Source organism: Macaca thibetana, chromosome 3 (assembly GCF_024542745.1).
Source record: "Macaca thibetana thibetana isolate TM-01 chromosome 3, ASM2454274v1, whole genome shotgun sequence".
Classification (NCBI taxonomy): domain Eukaryota; kingdom Metazoa; phylum Chordata; class Mammalia; order Primates; family Cercopithecidae; genus Macaca; species Macaca thibetana.
In genome coordinates this window covers 11822848-11848078 of record NC_065580.1, presented here as the reverse complement: position 1 = coordinate 11848078, position 25231 = coordinate 11822848, and the positions used below count along the sequence as shown (strand labels likewise).

The following is a 25231-nucleotide window of genomic DNA, read 5'->3' as shown; positions in this document are numbered from 1 at the left end:
TTTCCCCAATAATTCTACTTTAGATTACTCTCTATTTCTTCTTTGTAGTTTTCTGATTCTTTGGGATACATTTTTTCTCAATTTTCCTTTTACCTTCTTATACGTGAACTCTGTGGCAAATAATACATATTCAGCTAACCATTAATAATAATTTATTTTAAATGAGGCCTTTGTTTATTTTTACCATCACGTCATAAACCATAATTTGTGTTTCCCCCTCTAAAACTAATTCAGCATTTAAGATGCCATAACACTAAATAATAGAACCTAATTTGTTTATGGACCCTTCCAGAACACAGACTCTTTGACTGATGCTTTGAATACGAAGTCCCAATTTTTAAAAATGTCTTCACTTCATTGTTTCATTTTCATTGCTTTCATTTCACCCCATCAAACGTGCTCTGGAAAAGCACCACAGGCTCAAGTTAACAGATTCCTAACAATTTAGTGAGTTCTAACCCCAATCCCTAATGTAACCAATGATAGGATGTTAGGCTGTCATTGATTCTTTATAGTTGTATATTCTCATTGAAAATGAAGTGGTTGGACCACAGAATATTTTCCGGCATTTTAATGAAGCTGATAATCAAAAAAAAAAATAGATAATGGTAATTCTGTATGATAATTTAAAAGATATGTATTACAAGTATCGTATATCTTGATATTATAATTATATTTAGCAGTTGGCTTCATTTACTACTAACTTACTATTCATAGTGAATATCATCCTTCACCATGCAAATACTAAATGCAATTTTGTGTCATGTAGATTTAATGCTATAATATGTATTGATCAAAAATATGTAAGAAATAGATATTTTCTTTCTATAAGCAGTAGCAGACAGAGGAACACAGTAAGTAGTACTGTCTTATTTCTTAGGATTTAAAAGACCTATAATATCTTTAAGCCCACACTGTTCACCTTTGAGTTCCCAAATCCTAAGTGGTCCCTAATCAATATTGTAATGATGTTTTTTGAACTATTTTCTACATCCAAAATAAATCTAATGAATTTTTGACAATAATGATCATTAGACTACAAGTCTGCATAGGGTAAATACAATATCCCTTGCTTTGGGCTGCAGTTTTATCAGCTTATTAAATTAGTGCTGATTATCTCATGCTTACTGGAGGCATTTATTGACAGTATGTCTTTGAATGATAAACATAAAAATATATTTCTAATATTATTTGATAAAAGAAGTTTGCTGAATAAAAAATCTTTTAAATATTCTCAAGAAAAGTTATAAAATGCCTCTGGGGCAGCAAAATTGCAAAGGATCATTACTATTTTTTTGTTCAAGTTATAATCTAATTATTAGAACGAATGACTCCATTAGACACTTCATCAACAACGTAATTTAATATGCCATGGATTTTGGAGGCAGAATGCTATAATATTTGTATATTTTGATTGGGGTATAGCTACTTGACCTTGACTGTATTCATAGTTTTGTCTAGTTTATCACAACACAATGTGGATGTTTACATTTAATTTCTTTTTCTCAAAGATAACCTTTGGAGGCATCCCTTTTTCTGGCAAGCCCAGTTCCAGCGGTAGAAAGAATTTCAAAGGCTGCATGGAAAGCATCAACTACAACGGCATCAACATTACTGATCTTGCCAGAAGGAAGAAATTAGAGCCCTCAAATGTGGTAAGAATTTTCATCCTCAAAATATTGGTCTATAAAAAATCAAGTAACTTTTTTTGTTTTTTGGAGTATTGAACAACAACAAAATCATGACATTTTTCATCATATTTATGTTTGGGCACAATGATGTAAAACAAACATTGGAGTTTTCAGAAATAGTGTAGATACTTGCTATTCTTTGAGAATAGAAAATGGGAGGAGCCCTTAGTAGGTGGTAGGTTTTATTCCCATGGAGCACAGAACGTTAGACTCAATATTTCTGGATGACTTGTGGCAGGAGAACAGATACACTTCAGCACATGCTTCATCCCAGCAGTTAGCAGCCCTTAAACCGGCAGCATCATGTTTTCAAATATCTCATCACATATGCTCTAAGTTACTTGCTTATGGTTTAATTTAATATTTTTAAAGTTTTTTAATCAGGGACTTTATTATATTTACTCCTGTGCTTCCAAAGATGATTTGTTCGAATATGTAAGTAAATACCTTTTTTAACAAATCTCTAACCAGACTACATATTATACAATTAAATAAAGCTTGATTTCCACTGTATAGCAAAAGTTGTGCCACAGAAGTTCACTGTGATTTTTGTCTGCCTCTTATGTGAGTTGGTACCAGGTTTCATTAGATTTTGGAAGGAGAGCAAAAGTCAAAGAAAGCCCCAGCACACCTGCCTCCAAACGACACTACTCAACATCCCTAAAAGATACTTAGTTTACAATTTTAGTATGAGAGTTCCCTATGGCTCTGCAAGACCAGGAGCTGCTTTAGCCCAGAGAGCCTATTTGGGAGAGCCTAGAATTCCAGAGACCCATACAATAAGAAGATATTATGCACTAGAAGTAGAATAATGTCATGAGTGTTTGCACTCCGCTCTAAAAGAGCTCTGATGGTCTCATTGCCTCAGATTTCTCTATGCCTAGGGTTTCATCAAATGACATGACAAGTGAAAATCCCTGAACAAATAAACAGTTTGGGTTGGATATGAGAAAGTTTAAAACAATAACTTAAGGCAAATGATTATTTAATAAATAATTTCCTTAAAGTAATCATAAATTTATACTAGAAATTAAAACTTGAACTTTGATTAAATTTTCTCATAAAGTATATTGACTACATGGAAAAATGATAATAGCTCCATTTATAGGCAACAGGTAGTGTGCTAGGCAAGTTATATTTTACATTTAGGATGATCTGAGAACAATACTACAAGAAGGATACAAACATTTTGTAGATGAAAACATTGAGGTTTAACATGGAAAAAAACCTCATTTTATGAGAAAAATAGCTTTTATTTTATTTTATGAGTAGGAGATATAAATTACAGATTTATAGCCGGGCATGGTGGGTTGCTCCTGTAATCCCAACACTTTGAGAAGCCAAGGCAGGAGGATCACTGGAGTCCGGGAGTTTGAGACCAGCCTGGGCAACATAGTGAGACCATGTCTCTACAACAAGTTAAGAAAATTAAAATTCAAAAAATAAATTAAATTGAATTAAAAATTAGCTGGGCATGGTGGTGCATGCATGTGGCCCCAGCTACTTGAGAAGCTGAGGTAGGAGGATCACTTGAGCCCAGAACTTTTAGGCTGCAGTGAGCCATGATTGAACTACTACACTCCAGCCTGGGCAACAGACTGAGACTCTGTCCCCCCAAAAATAAAAGAATAAAAAAAGATTATGAATTCACAATATGTGAGTTTGATTATGCTCTATAATTACATTTTATTTTAACAATACAGAAAATCTTAGATGGGATAGAGACGAATAGGACATTTTGCAAGCAACCCTACAAAGGCAAGTGTTTATATAAGAAATTTACTTTCAAAGATGTTGGGTGCTGATATTTCAATGAAACTGACTCAGCGCTCATTCTACCTCCTCTTCTCCCAAGCACACTCATTCCCTCATTATGCACTGACTCCAGAGTCAGCACCATTACTCTGGCAGGATCTTTAATTTTGCTAGGGAGACAATCCCCTCAAAAGAAGTATGTGGTCAGTTATAAAATCTCAGTTATTATGCATAGGCAGTTCTTTTCATCAGTAAAAGCAAGCATTTAAAAATAATCATCTGTGAATGTACAGAGCAAATTTAATTTGAATATTAATTCAGAGAGACAGCCTGCCTTAGATTTAATGGTTAATGTGCTAAAATGGAAGACATCAGCATCTGGTATGTGTGTGTATATATATATATATATATATATATATATATATATATGAGGTGTTGTTAAAAAAATACATATATACATATGGGGGGGAGAGAGAGAGAGAGAGAGAGAGGGAGACAATGAAAATATCATCCAATTACATTCCTTAAAATATTATGATAGGATAAAAGAAGTTAGAAGCAAATACAGATTTTTAGATCTGTAAAGGGAACGTAGTTAGGCACTGAAATATAAAATTTAGTGTAACTGAATGATAAAGCTTTTTTTGTTTTTTGTTTGTTTGTTTGTTTATATCAAGAAGGAGGTTATAGAAGAGAAGGGGAAAGCCTGAATTATTGCAAGATTTGTTTCCATTTAGCCGATTTATACTGCTAGTTCCACAGGAATTAATGCATTGTAATATAAGCACATTTCATGGGAATTTAAATGGAATTTTGAGTTGGATAATAAAATAATCTCCAATAACCACAATTACATTAATGCTGAAAACTTAATATCTATCTATGTATATATGTACATACAAGGTATATAGATAACAATCCAAAAATATTTTCCCTAAAATATCAGTTTCATAAATTACAAACATATGACCATAGTCCCCACTGAGACCAGAGTACTATGTTAATTAATGTCAGCATTTACCGCCCAGAATAGGGCATAGCATCTCTCTACCTGACTTGTTTGGCCAGCAGCAGCTTTGCTATCTTCAGAAAGTCTCGTGATTCACACTCACAACCACAACACATATACACACTTTACAACTCATCGTCAGCCTATCACAGCAGGCTGTCTGGCTGTCAATCCCATGGTGGAAGCTGCTTGTTATAGACAGCCAACTGCTGCTCAATAGTAGGTCTTACACTCCAAGTAGATCCATGGTGGTGCATCCAGTCACTGAATCTATGCACTGCTGCTGCATGTGAATTTCACTTAGGCTCGGGCTGTGCTTCAAAACTTGTAGAACTATACCTTCATCAATTGTCTTACATGGATGTTTATTTCATTCTGTGTTTTCCTCAGAGCCTGTCTTTCTATTTTACAGGGAAATTTGAGCTTCTCTTGTGTGGAACCCTATACAGTGCCTGTCTTTTTCAATGCTACAAGTTACCTGGAGGTACCCGGACGGCTTAACCAGGACCTGTTCTCAGTCAGTTTCCAGTTTAGGACATGGAACCCCAACGGTCTCCTGGTCTTCAGTCACTTTGCGGATAATTTGGGCAATGTGGAGATTGACCTCACTGAAAGCAAAGTGGGTGTTCACATCAACATCACACAGACCAAGATGAGTCAAATCGATATTTCCTCAGGTCAGTGAAGCCTATTTGACATTTGTTCCTGAAACTTCGATTGCCATTTCCAAAGCTAATGTGGAGTTTGGTTTGGTTTTGCTGGTGTTACATTCTCAGGATTAGGTTCTAATTCAGGTCTTCAAGAAACTTACTTGGTTGCAGTGTGTGCTGATTGAATAAGAAAATTCAACTTTCCAAGTTGAATTGGAAAGTTGCTGAGAGAGCAAGGCATAGGTGAAGGAGAAAGTTGGTTGAGATTGGAAAAGCAAAATCTATTCCTTACCAATGCTAGTTTATTTTAATAGAGAAATTGCTGTTCTTTTAAGTGAATAATTTATATTCGAAAACAAAGAATGTTTATTTTAAAAACACGATGGTATCTGGTATATTTTCTCTTTATGAACATTCATGTACCTTTTACTATTAGTAACAGGATTATACAAATTTTAACTTTATGGAATATTACACTGCTGGAATCAGAACTTCAAAATGATCTTGCTAAAATTATGCGAATGGTTGGAAAAGAAAATAAAAGCGAATATGAGGTAGAATGACAAGATTTGTGTATCAACTGATGGAAGACTGGCTTAGCCAAAAATAGGATAATTTTAAATTTGGCTTTGTAGTGATATGACAAGTGGAAGCTTAGGTAATATTCTTGTTATTTGAATAGACTTCACAACCTTGGAATGTTCTTTGATAAATACAGTACAAAGAAAGGTGATATTGTAAATCGAGATGTTATAAACAAAGAAAAATTAGTCTCAATATTGGACTGATAAATAGTAACTGTTTTCATCTATTTTTCTTGGGATAGTCTTTGCAACAGTCATACTACGTATATATGTGTGTGTGTGTGTGTGTGTGTGTGTGTATGTGTGTATGTGTATGGATATATATATATAGTGAAGAACTACTTAGAAATGGGAGATATGGAGAAAACTAACATTTACTGAACACTTAGTACAGATGTAACAGATACTGAAAGGAGTCATGACAGAGAGCTTAATTGGGTGACCATGGACTCTGATTTCTGAATATGCCATATACACTCATGGCACCCAATGCATATCCCTGACACAGTTTCGAACACACTATGATTTTTGTCCCTCTCATTTCCCCTCTAGACTCCGTGCTCCTTTTTCTTCTGTCTCTAGCCTATAGAATACTACCTGTAAGAAGTGCGCTCCCATATTTGTTGAGTTCAATACTCTGACCCCTTTGAACTAACAGAATATCCCCTGATATAGAACACATATTTTCTTGTAAAATAGGCTTTATGTTTGTGTATGGCCTGAATGTATGATCTATTGCTGGAAAGGATTCGAGGAAGCCACAAGGAACTGTTATGTCAGAGATGCGCCTAAATTAGTGAACTCAAAAGCTATTGGGAAATACCTAGATATTCACTTTCTCCATTTCTGCTTATTAGTTTTGCTTTTTCCTTGAATGTCTAGTCATATTTTATCACTGCATTCTTTTACAAGTATACCTAGGGAGATTTACAGCAAATCGAAAATATCTGGAGAGACCAGAAAAACAGAAAAAACAAAAACAAAAGCAAACGTTTGCCACAGTTGAAAAACTCCCACATTATATTGTTATGATTAGTGATTATTTTCTGATGACTAAACATAAAAATATTAGTATGAAGGCCTCTCTCCTTGCAGTCTCTAAGCAGACCCAATTTGTTGGTAGGTTTCCATGTAACAGGAGCCAATATATTTGGAAGAATAAGATACTAACCCTAGTGGTCAATAAACATGTATTAATTTGATTTGGTATAATTTAGTACTCCAGGATGCTCTCACCTAATTTAAGCGGTGTTTATTTTGAAAATTAAAGATAGAATGAACAAGGGAATCCAATACATGACAATTAATTCACCTTAATAGATTTGCTTAAAGATGATAAAAATGGACTGAAGTTTTTTTTTGTCAATTTAGCCAAGAATCTGTGCAAATTAATTGAAAATGATATGAAATCTAAAGATTTCCATAGTATTGTATAATCCAGTACAAATACCTTACTGCTTCAAGCATTTTATATATATACACACATACACACACAGACATACACACACAAAAACATACCTGCACAGTGGAAACTAAGTGCTCAATTTGAGAAAGATTAGTTGAGGAAAAAAAGAAAATTCAACCATTTTAAAAAGTTATATTTTATATTCATTCATTCAATCTACAAGTACATATGGAAACCATAGGAGATAATTTCCTCTGTCTTTTAATGTATTTTATCAAATTCAATTAAATGTCTAAATAATTCAGTAAAGTGGCAACACTGAGAAAACAGTTAACTCAAGATTCTAATGTTTGCTTTAACAAAGGGAAATGTATCTGTATCACAGCTACTCTACTCTTATCAGCATGAGCATTGAAGAATGTCAGTCCATTTCTCCTTTGGTTAAATATTTTGATTGAAAGAATTTAGAAAATGCAGAAAATCTAGAAAAGAAAAATAACCAGTGATAAGATTTTGGTGTACACACATAAAGTAGTGCACTGAGAAGGTAATATAGAGACTCTCAGATACTGGTAATATATACTGGTAACTTGGTTTTTATTTAGTAAGTTCCATGGTCCAGGATGAACGTAACCCAGTTGGATCAAAAACCTTTTTTCCCATCTTGGTCAACACTGTTCTTTGGGAATTAATTTAAAATATTAAATACATCTTACAAGTAAAAGAATGTTTAATATGTTGTTCACCCTGTCTTTGCATCTTTCTTTCCAACTTGTGATTACTGTCTTCAAGAGTCTCATTAGTAATCAACAGTAGACTTGAATTACAAAATTTAGTTAAACTCAATAGTCTTGGATTTATGGAGTGGGTTATCTTACCATAAAAATATTTTCCAAGTTGCAACATCAGCTTTTTCTGATGGATAGCCAAAAACAAACAAACAAACAAACAACAACAACAACAAAAAACCCTACCTACATTTTGAAATAAGTTTTTATTTCAAAATGCCTTGATTTTATCCCACTATATCACTTTCTTTAGGACAGCAGTTACTGATTTATGAGTAGTACATATTTATGCATTACTTTTAACTAGGCATAAATGATAAAAGAAAATTAAACATGTGCAAAAAGGTTCTAATGAATAATAGCTGTTCATTCTGGGCATAATTTTCATTTTAACTTAAAATTCAAAACCCTGTGGAAGGTGGACCTAGAACCATGTTTTTCAAATAATTTTGATCAAAGTACAGTAAGAAAATATTTTATGTCGTACTCAAAATCTCCTGACACAAAGTTCAGTGAAATAAAACTTACCTTGCTATTTTAGATACACTATGATAATTGTGATATTTTCTCTTCTCTCACTTTTTTCTTAAAAAAAAAAAAGATCATGACCCACTGTAATAATTTCGTGTCCTAAATACAGTTTGGAAAACACTGACCTGACCTACATTCTTTTTCTTATTTGAAGTGTTGGAATTTTTTAAAGTTTTAGTTGCCTGGAAGTATTAGCTCCATCACTCTATATTGGAAAACTAAGTTTGTCTTATGGGAACAGTATTATAATATTATAAAGGTAGTAAAAAGAAGCATTCATGTACATTACTATTTGAATTATAGCAAAAGAAAACAAACGAACAAACAAAAAAAACCTACCTACCTTTTGAAGTAAGTTTTTATTTCAAAATGACTCAATTTTATGCCACTAAATACAAACAGATATTTAGAACAATACTCAGTTGTCGCATGCCGATATTAACAAGGTAATACCATGTGATTCGGCATTGATTATAGTGGTGAGAAAGTGATTTATCTTAATATTCTCTCTCACTTATTGGAAAAAGGTTAACTTCTCTCCATGTATAAACAAAGCCTTTCCAAAAAGTGATTCAGAATATGTCCTGTCCTACGTTATCTGTTTTCTTATACTCAAGTACTGGAACCTCCTTGTTCTGTTAATGTAGGTATTGCTTCAATTTTCAAATGGCTGTTCAGTGTCCACACTGTCTCAGAAATATGTAATCAGAAAAGATCATCTGTGTTTGTATTTTCATCTCCAAAGGAAATCTCTTGTGAGTTGTTTTATTTACTTTGCTCGTTAGTAAAATTTCCTTTGTAAATCGTTGTGTTCCATTGGGTGTGTCACGGGAGGAGTGGGGTTTTCTTGGTTCAGTGTGTGGCTGGGAGCATGCTGGGAAATAGTTCCCAGTTCAATCTGGGCAAATATATTTGGGAGCAGTCCTAGTAGTGTCTATTCTAAGCAATTAAAATATCTCTGCTCTTAACTTTGTGAACATTTGGAAATGTAGCCAGCATATTAATATTTCTTTAAAAAATTAATTTATACCATTTTCCAAAGTTCAGTGATAACTTGCCCCATGAGATATCCTTTTCATCATGTAAGAAAAAAGATCTCATTTGAAATACAATTTTTGATGTTTTAGTTGTTTACTGAAAAATTATATTCAGTTCTATACTGATATTATTTCAAATTGTCTTAAATTCTTGTAACTCAAAAACTAAATGTTTAGGCATTACTACAAATAATTTGAGAGATTTGTTTTATTATGTTTTGCAGCGAAATAATTAGAGACTTATTTAGCAAGATAAATTTTTTAATTCAAGTTTAAACCATATTTATTAGAAGCCTTAAAAGATGTTACTTCCCTTTGATCTATTAAAGTTTTTCTGATTCTAAGAAAATAAAGAAGCACCCAGAGATATTTATCACAACATATATACAATAACAAAAGTAATTGAAAACAAACTACTGAAAATGGACAGGTGATTTTAAAATGTGTATTTTTATGTGGAATACTATTATGTCATTATAGAATTTAATAATATGGTAAAATATAATGCTATGAATAAAAATTTTAATAAAAACTTAAGTAGACTATGACTTCAATGTCATTATTATAAATATAGGAATTTTATTTCATTCCAAATTATAATGAAATAAATAATACTAATAGTGATTATCTCTAATTGGTGGGTTATCAGTTCATTATACTAACTTTTTAATGTGTTTTCTCTAATATCTGTACTTTCTACAGTGAATAGCAATTGTTTTTAGAAATCAAAAACAATATGCTACAAAACAATTGATGATAAAATGATATTTCTGAAAAGTATGAGGCTTAGTTAGCAATGTTACAAATGGAAATTAAATAGCATAAGTTATATCAATTTAAAAATTCTAATTTCCTTACTCAGAAACATGTACAGTCAATTTCTTAAAAGTTTCACCTTAAATAATAAGCTTCAACAGAATTTCCATTGCATTTACATACAAATGGAGCATTTTATAGTCAGGTGCAGAAATTTGGGGTTGTGTCTATAATGTTTATTTGAAAATATTCGTAACTCATTTTGAACAAATTCCACACCATCTATGTAATTTTAAAACTATTTTTCAACCTGGGTAAATAACTGGCTAGATAAGTAGATAAATGATTGGCAGATAGACAGATAAATAGATAGATAGATAAAAGCATTGTCCCTTAAAACTATTGCTAGCTATCAGGTAACAACATATTCCTTTTTCTCAATAAAATAATACATTGAATAAATAAATAAATCATCACTTTATTCACAAATAATCTACATACACCATACTTCTACAAAATAAGTGGCTAAAAAGTAATTTTTAGATTTTTGTACTTTTTGATGGACTTGTAGATATCTAAAAATTTCCAGTAAACGCAAATCCATCATCTTAAGATACAAAAGATAAAACATGGCTCTGTATTCTTAGGGGGAAAACAGAGCCTAAGAAATTCTAATTCATAGAGCACTGTACTTATTTTAATTAGGAGCCTAGAACTGAGCTGGAAAGGAATAGATTCTATTGTTTAGTGGATCCCAAAAGTGAGATAAATAAAGATCTGAGTTCTAGACATTAAATAGATACATAGAAATAAGATATCCTTGGACATATCTACAACACATTTTGCTGATTTTATTCCCCAGAATTCACAAATAGACTTGCTGGGAGAGCCACATGGTACCCAGTAAAAGGCATTTGAGTGAATGCTATGTTGCTCCTGGGTAGCTTCGCACAACTGACTTTTTATTGTATGTCAATTCCCAGTGTGGCTGTACCATCATCATGCAAACTGAGTGGAAATCTACCTTTACTTATACTGCAGTGAATGCTGGTGTACATGTTACATCAATAGAAGCATTGCAGTGCACAATGAAAGAAAAAAAAGGACTCGGGGAGAGTTGTATGATGTTAGGTATTGACTTATTCTTTAGAAAGCAAAAGGGACATTTTAATTTGTAACCACACTCCAGGACACCATTTCCATTCTAGTTTCTACAAGATTTCTGAGCCTTTTAAAATGTTCTATGCCTTTTTCAGGGAAGATGAATAAAACATGTTGGGTGTATCTGTGTATAATAACTTTTTAAAATTGCAAGAAGACCATAAAATTTTAGTAACTTTGATGGATAAAATGGAGGGAAAAGGTGCCAATGAGAACCAGACCATGTTTCAAAAGCTTCAGCTTACTGTACAAATAAAGAGAAAACAAATCAGATTTCACTAGTTGATACTAAGACAATAAAAATGAATTGTGAAAGAATAGCAAAGAACATAGCCCAGGAACTCCAAAATTAATATATGCATGTAGTTGAAGATGCTTCTAAGACAAGAACAGGGAGGACATAGAAGCAAATTAACTTTGCTGAAAAGCCAGTATTTTTCTCAGTTAACAGATAATATTGTATGTATTTATCATGTACAGAATGATATTTTGAAGTACATATACACAGTGGCCCTTTATCTTTCATTTAAGTGTTAAGGGCTGAAACTTCATGTAAGGTTGAAACTTCTGTAGTGGATAAATGAGTAATCGGTAAATTTAAGCAATATGGATTTACATAGTAGAGATATATCTAAGTCAACTTTAGATGTTTTTGCAATTGCGTGTCTAATTTTGTTTCAAATAGTTAACAAAATAAGTAGTGTTGGCATGAAACAATCAGGGATGATGTACTTTCATAATCAGAAAAAAACCACAAAGCAGTCATTGGTTTGGAACCTTCCCCACACCACTCCCTACTCCATTAACCTTATGTTGAGAATTCCCAGGGATAATTAACTTGACCAGGAAATTCAGACTGTGAGATAGTATCATTGCCTAGCACCTACCTCCCCCACCTTTAATTTTTAAGTAATGTGGGAAGAATGTAGGCTCATTAGGTTATCTGTTGCTTGGTTGTAACTAGATGTGGAAATCAGCCTTCTTGGGGGAGGGATTCTGCAGATTCTGTGAGCCTCTGAAAGTGACTTGGGATCAGCTGAAAGAAGGACTCCTTTGGAGACTCAATATCATGTTTAGCCACATATATTTCTTGGTCTCTTTTCTTTCTTCATCCAGGTTTTCCACAAGAAATTTTTGGGAGAGTCACTCAACATGCTTAGAAAGTAGTTCCCTTTGGTAAACATAGTATCAGGAAATAATTGTGGATATGGCCCCATCTGCAATCGTAACTACATTTTCTGACTTACTTTATTCTGATATATTTCCCTTGAGGCTTTTCTAACATGAGCACAGACCCTACTTCTGCGAACTGAGTCCTATTTCTTCTTGAGTACTATTTCTGAGTCGTCTTTCTTCTCTCCAGTCAGTGCTTTTTTCCTTTCATTCATTCTCTATGATTCGATTTTATCATTACAGTTGTGCCTAGATTCTTACTGTAGCGCTTGGTAGACTCTGATGTTTTCTGAAAGATACTGATAACCTGCCTAGATGTCTGTTCTCTCTACAATCACTTCTAGTCTTTCTTCTAGTGCTTCCAGGCTTTCTGAGCATCTTTCCGAGATTGGATCTCTATTGTTGAACCTCTGTCCAGAGGCCAAGATTGTTGCCCCTAGACATATAACCTGCTGCCAGTTCTCTGCCTGGATATTGGAGTACTGCTCACCTCCCATTTCCCAGGATTCTCTCTTTCCCTCATTCCAATCCTCTGCTATTTTAACCCTGACATGGTTGACTTGATCATTCTAGGTCGTAACTTCCTCTTGCCTATGAATATTGCTTCCCCTTTTGGGCATGAATTTTAACTACCTCCCAATCTCAACTGCTGCTATCAATCCTTGTGTGCATCTGTGCCAAATCTCTGCCACCCCCGTGATCTTTGTCATCAAATTCCTATTGCTTCTTGGCATGCAAATCTAACATATAGTGTAATGGGGAAAACTACAAGCAGAAAAGTAGTAAAGTTCACATAGTCCCCTAAGATCTTAGCTTCGGTTGAGCACAGCTTGTCAGCTAACACCGCGGCCAAGATCCTAGGACCGAGAGACCTGCATCTATAATGTTGTACATAATTTTAGGGGCAAGGGCCAGAAAAGTTGTCCTGTTAGAAAAGGAGAGCCTCTGGATCTCATTGGTAGATATCAGGCAACTTCTCTTTTGTGCTCCCTCAGATCTGCTGAGCTAGCTCCTTGCTGTACTGCTATAAAGCCTGGCAAGAATGAGACTCCAGGGCCATCCAGATATGCCTCTCATCTAATCCTAAGATTATGATGACAACTGTGATAATAGAGAATAGCTATTGAATGCTTACACTATACCTGTCACTGTGCTAAAGCCTTTGCATTAATTATCTTGCTATGGTTCCAATAACCTCATAAGTTAGGTCCTGCATTATTGAGAAACCTTTCTATCTCATGTATACAAATGGTAAAGTCATTCTTCTGGTGACTGGAGTTCAAAACGTTGAGAAAAATCAAATTTTGCCTTTTATCTTTTCCTGATACATGCAAAGATTTACCAATCACTACCCTTCTTTTAAAGTGTCTCATTCATCCATTATCTCTTTACCCTAATTCAAAAACTCATACCTTGAAAACCTAATCAAGGTCATCTTATTGCCAAAAAGGGTGTTTATTTCAATCGCAGACCTATTTGTTAGGGTATAGTGGTTATGAGCATGGACTCTGGAGCCAGATTGCCCACTGGCTATTATGGATTGAGTTCTTTCTCTGTTCCAGTCACTGTTAAAACAAACATAATGCACACAACTGTTTTCAGCCATTTAATGCTTGCCACAACTCCACGAGATGAAAGACATTATCATCCGCATTTCATAGATTAAAAAACAAAACAAAACAAAACACAGGAATAGACATGAGTAACTCACCAGGGCTCCTTCAGCTAGTGAAGAGAAGAGCTTTAAAAAGAGCCCAGCACCTTTGAATCTAAAGTCACTACCCTTGGCCACTACCTCTCATATTCATGAAACACTTTGGTGTTACATGATCACACAGGATCAGGTACTGTTGAATATGACACATCTGAAATATTTGTTGAAGGCAGAACCTAACATCAATGATGTCCTTTACATGTCCATTTGAGGTTCTCACAGGTGCATTTTAAGTAATCTCCCTTATTTTTCTAATTTTTCTCCCGTATTATCCAATTTCTATTTCTAAAACACAAGGAAGATAATTCACTAGTTTCCCATTACTAAAGAATAAGTCCTGATTTCTTAGCATGCCACACAAGAACATGTACCAACTATGCTCCGCTGGAGCGTTTGGCCTCATTTCTCCTACTTTGCATCACAGTGACTACCTTCCACTCCCTGACAAGGATTTCCTTCTTTATATTCCATCCTGGCAAGCTGCCACTTATCATTTATTGTCCAATTTTAGTATGCTTTCCTTCCTCAATCCCCAGGGAACAATCTTCCATCCTCTAGTATAGCACCTTGTATCTTGCATAACAACCATTTTTTGTTACATATTAAATCACATACTCCTCCACTATTATGTCTCCCTCATATCTGTAGTCCTAACACCACTCATATGTCAGGAAATAGGCAATCAATACTTTCATCTTTGCTTTTTTGGTTTGATTTACAACTAGACTGGTGCAGTTTCCTTGCTCTTCTCTCTGTCTCCTACCTCTCTAAACAAGTCAATTCCACACATTTCCTCCTGATTACAATTTCAAAATGACTGCTTCCATTGAGTCATGTTCCCATTCAACAATCTTTCTTGAACCCCCAAGTTTTAAAGATGGTCTCACCTGCCCTCCGCAAAACGCCTGAATACTAATTCCATGGCAATCTCAAATCCTTTAAAATTTTAAATTCTTCTTACTGTTTACATTTGTCTGACACGATTTAATATATTGTTCAGATATTTGATTACTCTGTTCGAAAATGTTTAATCTTCTAAAGTTTTTTAAGAAAGGTAATCCCACTCTTCCTTTGTCTACCTCTGAGCTTCCTTAGCACAATATCTTACTTGTGGCATGTTTCTAAATATCCAGTTGACTGATTTTTTTAATGTACTGATACCAAGATGTTATAAACTGAAACTTTACAATTCTGTTATCTTCATCAGTTTATGTAAACCAAATTCATTATAAAAGGAGAGTAGCAAATATCTCAAAGGAAATAATTGCTTCACTGTGGGAGGCTAATGTGTGTGAAATTGATCAGGACTTAAATTTTAATTCTATACTTTTATACTAAGAAGAGATTTTTTTTGAAGATATTAAAGCCTAGAGCTGTACTGAGTAAACTATTTCATGAATAAAATGAAAGCGTGTTTATATTTGCCAAAAAATGTATTCTCAGGAGCATGACGTGAAGTAAAGCCTTGAAATTAGTCATATTCCCTTTGTATTTATTTTATTTCACACAGAATACAAAAAATAAATGTGCATGATTAAAATTAATTTAGTTTTATTCTTTGCTTCAGGCTTGGGAATGCATTTGACATGATTAACTCCAGGGAAAACTAAGAGAATACATTTTTTTTGTACCTTCTACTTAAGATCTCGGATCTCTAGTCAGTTCTACACTTGCTTAAAACAGAGACTGTCCATTTATTGTAGGAGTCTAGTCTGACTTGCTTTGTTAACAGAAATGGCGTCTACTGATGATTAAATCATGTTGTCTCTGAAGTCTTCTATCTGAAAACTCCAAGCAATAAGATTATTGTTTAGAAAACCAAACAACAAAACATAAACTTTAGAGTAACTTTATACGAGACATTATGTGTGAACATGGAGAAGTAAATTTCACCCCCACCATACTTCCATCCTGACGCCAGCACTTTTATCTTAGGTTCAGCTAAGACCATACAGCATATGCTTACTATACTTCCAGCACACTCTATTCAGCTATGGTTGACAGAATAGAGCTAATAAATTCTCCACTTTTACCACATATTCTTTATAATGCAATATTCTATAGGGAAATGTGAAATCTGGATCACATGTAGATCTGTTGGCAGGTGTGTTTCTACTCTTTTTTTCTCCAAGAAACTACTGTATCCTATTTCATGCAGGATAATCAGTGCCATCAGCATACATAGCAAATGGTTTGTTCATAAAAAAGCTTGATGAAGGAAATAAACCCTTGATAGTCTCTAAAAGAATTATTTCCATTAGGAAACTGAAAGAAAAAGAGGGTGTTCTATGTGTACTGTTTTACTCCCCAGAGAAGTTTTGTAATACACAATGAGTTTATTACATACAATAGCCGATAGGCATCAATATTGGAAAAAAAAAATCTAAAGAATGTGAGCTGCGTTATGGTATATGCGTGGGTTCTCAGCAATGCTGTGTGGCGGATAGGTATTGTGTGAGTACGTGGGTGTGTGCAGGAGTACATGCATACTTTTAAAAAAATCCTCTAATCTTGAAGTAAAAAACCTTAAAATTCAATAATTCTAATTGAGTGCTATAATGTCTCCATTTGCCACGTTTGAACGATTTAGAATAGAAAAGATTAAATCAGTAAAATGATATGACATTAGACAAGTCAGAATTATAGCTCATCTAAAACTTGTATTGTTTGATTTCTTTCATTCCTCTTCTCAAACATTTGCATATTACCTGTTAAGCAACAAAATATACCAATTCCTACCATTTCTAATTTCCTTTTGTTATCTTAATAAAACCATGACAAATAATACAGGCAAGTAAGGAGAAGAAATACTGTGGGAAGAATCCTCTAAAGCGGTGGTTCTTGGCTAGGAGTGATTTTGACCCCCAGGGGATATTTGGCAATATCTGGAGACACTGTCGGTTGTCACAACTGGAGAGTGGGGGGTAGGATGCTACTGGCACACAATGAATAGAGGGCAGAATCCTACTGAATATCTTGCAAAGCACAGGACAATACCCACCCACCTGCACCTCCCACCAAACAAAGGTTTATTTGTCGCCAAATATAAATAGCATGCAGGTTGACAACCGCGACCTGAAGGAACTCCTCTGTTGCACTCCAGAAGCTGAGCGTCCCAGAGGGAGAAGCCTAGACCCCCACCCCACTCCACGGACTTCCATTTTCTCCCATACTGAGAAACAAGTTAACAAGTATAGACAAGCTGATTGCTGAGGTCCCTTTATTTAGAGCTTTTCTTTATTTAGAGCTTATTTAGAGTTTATTTAGAGCTTTTCTCCTCTTTTGTCATTGTTATAGTTTCCTGTTGTTATAGTTTCCTGTTTTCCTTTCCCAGCATACATATTTTGAAAAATTCCAGACTCCCTCCTTTGATTTCACTTTTGCTTTCCTTGTGGAAATTTTGTATTTCAAAGCAATGATGGGTATGATCAGAATAAAGCATAAGATAAGAGAGTTCTCCCAGTACACACTTTTATGTACTATTCTAAGGCATATTTTGTTATTTGTTCTCTACAGATGTCAAGCTCTATTTTTCTAAACATTTGACTCTCTAGTACATTGCGTCACTATGACTTGTTCCTACCATTTTTATCATTAGTAGATGCAAACATAAATTATGCAACATTGTGTGAGTTTGACATGAGGCAGCAGATAATTATCAACACCGGTCAACATAACACATTGCCAATATTAGGTTCAGGTGTTTTGAAAATTTAATTATATTACAGCATGAGAAAAAGATTGAAAGGAGGAAAGAACCTTAACTAGCATGTATTAGCCTGCGAAGTGTGTCCTAGGGGCTCATTCTGCACTTTCTTGTTCTTCCGGCTCTCTCCTCTGCTCACCTTCTCAGTCAGCCATGCCCTGCTCTGAAGAGACACCCATCATTTGCCCCAGCAAGCCACTTAGCCTGTGGAGCAGAGTGACAAACAGCTCCACTTTGCTGAGATCTGGGAGGAGGCCATGGTCCTGAGCCAGGGGCCCATGGAGACCACAGGCTATGACCTGGATAGTCCCTACAATTATAAAATGCCACCAATGGAGAAAGCTCTTGTGAAAACGGACATTCAGATAGCTCTTCTGGGTGTTATGAACAAGTAACTCCTTGTTCTGGCTTGACTACAAAACAGTTTATAAATGTATAGCTAGTATCACAGTTGATTATAGAGGAAATGTTGGTGTTATGCTGTTTAATTTATTCAAAGAAAGTTTGAAGTAAAAAAAAAAAGTGATCCATTTGCACAGCTCATTTGTGAACAGATATTTTAATCCAAATATAGAAGAAGTTTAAATTTTGAATAACACCGAAATGGGTTCAGGAGGTTTGGGTTTCATCAGAAACAGTTAAAATGTATGCCAAGAATAGAAAATGAGAAATCGTACCTTTTTCTTAAAAATAAAGAGTTTTTGCTTAAAGTGCTTTAGTGTTTTGCAATTCTATAAACTTATTCACTTTACTTTCTAAAAAAATACACTTTCTTATGATCAAGGAAAGAGTACTTCTGTTGAGATCACATAGAAACATAATTTCTTGTTTTCCTACAATTGATGATTATATGTGTATTAGTCCATTTTCACACTGCTATGAAGAAATACCTGAGACTGGGTAATTTATAAAGAAAAGACGTTTAATTGGCTCACAATTCTACATGGCTGGGGAGGCTTCAGGAAACTTACAATCATGGCAGAAGGTGAAAGGGAAGCAAACTTGGAACTTTTCACAAGGCAGCAGGAGAAAGAGAGTGAGTAGCGAAGGGGAAAGAGCCCCTTATAAAGCCATCATATCTCATGAGAATTCACTCACTGTCACCAGAATAGCATGAGGGAAACCGACCCCCATGATCCAATCACCTCCCACCAGATCTGTCCCTAGACACATGGGGATTATAGGGATTACAATTCAAGAAGAGATTTGGGTGGGGATACAAGCAAACCATATCAGTATATAAATCTGCTTTAAGGTGACCTAATGCAAACAGTTTCTTTTTAAAATCAAATGTACATCAATTACATATACAAAGAACCTGTATTATTTAATTCAATAAATGATTCCTTTTCAGCAAAAAGTGTGTCCCTTAGAGCTCTAAGTGGGAGAGAGCTGAAGGCATGATAGAGCAAGGAGAGTGAGCACTGAACACCTTTGTCCTTCCATGGCTCAGCTTCCTCTGCACGGAGTATATTCAGGATGATCTTGCATCTTCTCCCCGTAGTCAGCTTAGGAGTTCCTCCTCATCATCATGTGTTCCTCCTTTCTATTACCAGCTCCCAAGTGGGCCTCTTGTTTTGCTACTGATGACACCTGACATGCTACTGCCTTTCTGTAGTTGCTGAACAGAGGAGGACAATCTTTCTTCCTCCACCTTTACTAACTTGCTCTTTGATCGCTACAAAAAAAAAAAAAAAAATTACCAAGTACCATGTGAGATATACAAATGAGATGAAAAAATTATATAATGAGAGAAAAAACGTAACAGTCCTCCATGACGATCATCTCATCTCTGTGATTTGATTCATACCTGAATATTGCAAACACACACCCCTCCCCCCCACACACACACAGAGTCTTTCATTTTGGATACCTAATATATTAAGCACTGAGGGTATAAACAGAGTGCCCTCACTGTTCTAGATAAATACATAAAACATTTATAGATTAGAATAAAGCTATAAAGAAATCATGCAACACTATATGGTAAAAAGTAGTGGGTATTCGATTTAGGCTTAGACAGAAAAGATAAGAAGAAGTAAAGCTTGGATAGGAAAAACGTAAAATACAGAAGTCCTATGACTTGTAAATATGTCCGGAATTGGTTCCTTCCAGTGGGTTCTTGGTCTCGCTGACTTCAAGGATGAAGCTGCGGACCCTCGCGGTGAGTGTCACAGTTCTTAAAGATGGTGTGTCCGGAGTTTGTTCCTTCAGATGTTCAGATGTGTCCAGTTTCTTCCTTCCGGTGGGTTCGTGGTCTTGCTGACTTCAGGAATGAAGCCGGGGACCCTGGTGGTGAGTGTTACAGCTCCTAAAGGTAGTGTGGACCCAAAGAGTGAGCAGCAGCAAGATTTATTGCGAAGAGCGAAAGAACAAAGCTTCCACAGCATGGAAGGGGACATGAGTGGGTTCCTGCTGCTGGCTGGGGTGGCCAGCTTGTATTCCCTTATTTGGCCCTGCCTTCATCCTGCTGATTGGTCCATTTTGCAGAGAGCTGATTGGTCCATTTAAAGAGTGCTGATTGGTGCATTTACAATCCTTTAACTAGACACAGAGTGCTGATTGGTGCGTTTTTACAGAGTGCTGATTGGTGCGTTTTTACAGGAAGCTGATTGTTGCATTTGCAATCCTCCAGCTAGACAGAAAAGTTCTCCAAGTTCCCAGTTGACCCAGGAATTCCAGCTGGCTTCACCTCTCATAAACACATCCTTATTCAATGAATACAAGAAAGGACAAAAAGAGAGAAATTAGTTTGGAGAGGAAGGTAGAGGCCAGATTATGGAAGGTATAATAAACTATGGTAAGAAATTAGAATGGAAACCCACTGGTGGATTTCTTTTAAGTGAAGTGAATGATACGATTTTTAAAAGATATCTTTATCTAATATGTGGATAGTGGATAGGTAGATGGATGGATAGATAGATTTCTATCTACTATGTGGATAGTGGATATATACATGGATGGATGGATGGATAGATAGATAGATAGACTAGAGGGTAATATAGATTGTGGAGTGAGAGGTGAGAACAGGGAAAATGAGGTAAGGCAGAAAGTATTGAATAATCCAGGAATAAGTAATCATAGTTTTATCTATGATGATAGCCATGTATATGAAGAGAAGTTGGAAGATGTGAGAAATAGTTAAAAGTATAACTACCACAACTTGGCAATAGGTGTATGCAGAGTGTGAAAGAAAGGTAGGAATCAAGACTGAATTGTAGGTTCCTTACTTGATTTATAGATAACTGCCCCTTTAGCTGATATGGAAAAGAATGCAAAGAGTTTGGAGAGAATCCAGTCCTGTTGTGGACCTGTCACGTTTTAGATGTCTGCTCCCTATTTAGGAGGACAAGTCAAGTTGTCAGTTAAGGATGTGAGTCTGGAGGTCAGAGAAGAGTCAAGGCTGATGTTATCAGCATGTGGATGATGTTGGTATTGGAAGCCATAGTTTATTTACTAAGCAAGAACAGATAAACAGAGAAGAGGAAAGAATTCCAAGCCAAGTCTCCAGGAGCTTCATCTTTCAAAATTTGGTAAGAGGAGGAAAAACCAGCAAAAAGAAAGAGAATGGACAATTAGATAAGAAAAACTCAAAGAGTACTGAAAGTTAACAGGAGCGCTCCTTAAGAACAGTATTGTAACTTTTGTTAAAAGAATAAATGTAGAGTTGAGTATAGTTGAGAATTACAAAGAAAATAATAGAAAAAAAAGTAATAAACCTAAGCAGGCAACTACATAATAGGAAATTCACAACTTAGATCTTGACTAAGTGCAAGACAGAATTGTAAGTAGTGTAAGAATTATTTTCCAACATCTACTGCTTACTAATCTTATGGAAGACATAGGAAAGATACTAATTCCACTAGCTAGAGAAAACCTAGGCTAATGCTGTTTGAAAACTGAAAAATATTATTATATACTTATGAATTATGAATGTTGGTTTATTGTCTACTCCTTGTTCAACTCCTTTCTCCTCACTCCTTATGAGAAATCTGCTCAAAGTGGTGAAAGTACAAAAAACAGAACAAGACAACAACAGAGTAGGTAAGTAATCAGATTGTATAATAAAGAAAATAAACTGGAACTACTTGGAATGACTATTGAGGGGAAATGGAAGGATCAGACAAAACCCAAAAAGAGCCCCAAAGGTCTATAAAGAAATAAAATATCAGCCAAGGCATGTTTTTAATGAAAAACAAGAAATTGAAAGCTCAGAACTAACATCAACTAAGGGGCAATCTATGGTAACTAAGAGGTGCTTGATGTATTTTAATTCACATAATTGTCACAACAAATGGTGAAACACATATGATCATCCTTTTGTAAAGAGAAGGCCAAAGCTTAAAAGGTCACACAAATTCTCATAGTTTTATCTATGACGATAGCCATGGATATGTGAGAGTATCCAAGTTTTACAGAGGCAGAGTTGGTACTTGAAATGAATTTGACTTTATTTTTAAACTCCTGTACTTTCTAGTACCCTATGCTAGTGAAAAACAATGAAGTGGCAAACGTTCCAAAGCCAGGGAAAATGTTAAGTAAATCCAACCCTAAGAGGGAACTGGTATAAGGGGAATGATAAGCATGAGAATAATTAATCTTTTGTAAGATTAGGCTGTGAAAAAAGGAGTGAGAAATAGGCCAACAAAATGACAGTAAAGTCGTATATATCTAGCACGCAAGCTATTGAATAAGACAAATAGCCAAATATAACTAAATATAAACTATACTTTTTTTTCAGCTAATCCCTAGAAATAACTTAAAGATGACAATGCAAATGTTCATATATTCTTTGAGCCATTCAGGCAAAAGTCTAATTTAATGGCCTTAAGTTTAGTATTTCCATTCTTCACTTTCACCTGTGTAAACATAATTGTTTTGTTTCTTTGCCAATAATTTTATGGAAAGCTTTTTCTAAAGGGTAAAGCCAAAACTAAAAAAAAAAAAAAAAAAAAAAAAAAAAAAAAAAATCATTGTACACGTAAAACATAATTTTTATTTAACATGTATTTGGCAGCCTGTTTTGTTTGTGAGTCCAAAAAAGGATAGTTCTTTTTAGGGATTTTTTAAATGTGTTACTCCAATATGTTTTCACTGCTCCCCAACAGTCGCAACCACAGCACAGAGCTGGGAAGAGCAGCTGGGTCTATCTTTGGCTTTCATGCACTAATGTGGAAATGGAATTGTCTTTGGGAAGCCTTGCTTGTTAATTGCTAAGATTGAATGTACTTTTGCATCCAAATTCCTTTTCCCTGATCTAGTTATGGAAAAAATGTGCTATCTTGTACTTTACCAGTGGTAAATGGTATGTGTGTTTTGAATTTGATAATTACAGCAATGCTGACATAGCCAATACCCAGCCTAAGCAATTTATAGCAAAGACAATCACTCATGTACATAGGGGATTTAATCTGTTTCCGGAAACTACATAATTGTCTAGTCATATTCAAAAATGTTATAATCAGAAAAGCACCTAACAATTCATTGGTTCTGTTCTCTGCCTTCTGCTTGCCTGAATAATTAAAATATATTGAGTAATAAATTAGGAGCAGTAGGTTGTGGTGGGTAATTACATAGACTCTAGAACATGAATGCCTGAGTTCAAATCTACTTAAATGCCTACCAACTATACTTAATCTCTGTACACCACAGGCTTTTCCTTTGTAAAATGGTATAATGAGGATAAAAATAGTATCTGAACTCCTAGGCTAGCTATAAGAATTAAGTGTAAAATGATTTAGGAGGGTAACTGGCTCTTACAAGTATTAGACTTCTTGTTGTTATTATGTTATTGGTACTGATCTTGGTAGTATGGAAACAAAAAGGATAATAATCAAAATCTCAAGTCATATGTTTACAGTATAGTTGAGGAGATAACTGATTAAATGAACATTTAGCTTATCATATGTGTTTTAAAACATTATTAGATTTGATGGTAAAACAACCAGTTTAGAACGCCTTCTTATTAGACAAATATATACTTTAAACATTGAGTTTAAATTATACTTAAAGTCATAAAAAATTAGAATCAAAAGAAATCTTACAGATCAGAATATTCACTGTATATTTAAAATGGGAAAATTGAGGATCAGATGTTGATACCAGCCCAGGATTATACGGCTATGCACTGATATGATCCAAAGTATAGTAAGTCTGATTTTCATTGCTGGGCTTTTTCCATTGGTCCATGCTGGCTTTACAAATTGAGAACAAGCAGATCAGTGGGAATCAGAGTAGAGCTCTGGAGTACTTCTACAATTCAGCTGGGTGAGGAAGGAAAGGCATTTAGGAAGAAAATCATAAAGACAGGTATGCTACTGTCTCCTCCATTAAAAAAAAAAAGGGACATCATTTGAGGGAAGCAGAGACTTTTCATGGAGACTGAGTGGTTACATAAGTTTCTACACTCATATAACAAATATTTACTAAATATTTCTCTATGATAAGCCTACTGTGTTCTGGGCATGTAATATAAATTGAGGAATAAAAAGCTTTCTGAACTATAGAGAGCTTAAACTGTTGTAGAAGTAGACAAACATAGCTTACAATTGTAATATATAAATAAAGTATATAGAGATGATATAGAATATTAGAAGATGACAAGTGAACATACCATGGAAAAGAAAGGAATCCAATAAGAGGGATTTGGAGAGTAGATGGGCAGGACCCTAAACGGTGCAAAACATATCAGCATAAACCTTATAACAAAGATGATAAACCCATTTCAAACAGATGAGGGAGTTAGCTAAGTGGGTATCTGGGGGAAAAACATTGCAGGCAGAGAGAAAAGCCAAAGCTAAGGACCAAGGGTAGGAGCCCACCTTAAGTGTTTGAAGCACAGCAAAGAGTAAATGTTTCCTGAACAAAAAGTGAACGATGAGAGAGTAGTAACAGAAGAAACATAATGCAGTGAACAGCGCATGTAAGGCTGTGCACACGAAAATCCACCTTGAAAACGCTGACTTTCACTCTTCATGAAATTGGAAGCAACTAAAGTTTTGAGCGTAGAAGTGATATAATCTGTTTCACGTTGTAAAAGGTCATTCTGACTCTGTGTTAAAAGGTAGATTTTCGAATCCAGGAATAGAAACAGAGAGCTGCTAAATCCAGTTGAGAGCTGATTGTGTGGTAGTAGAAGAAGAGTTGAAGTGTCGAGAAGCGGTTGGATTCGGAGTATAAGTTGAAGGCAATTCCCTGATGGACTGGATATGCTGTGTAGGAGAAGGAGAAGAGCCAAGGATTGCTCTTCTAAGAAAGTACAGTGTCAGGAG

The 25231-nt window shown here is 35.0% G+C and overlaps 1 protein-coding gene across 1 annotated transcript in view; it reads left to right on the top strand.

The window, feature by feature from the left end:
• The window catches only part of CNTNAP2 (contactin associated protein 2), a 2243420-nt gene that overhangs the window by 959821 nt on the left and 1258368 nt on the right, over positions 1–25231 (top strand). Inside the window, exons 7-8 of the mRNA XM_050786136.1 lie at positions 1512–1655; positions 4868–5132. Of these exons, the coding sequence (XP_050642093.1) occupies positions 1512–1655; positions 4868–5132 (409 nt within the window). The remainder of the gene's footprint in view (positions 1–1511; positions 1656–4867; positions 5133–25231) is intronic.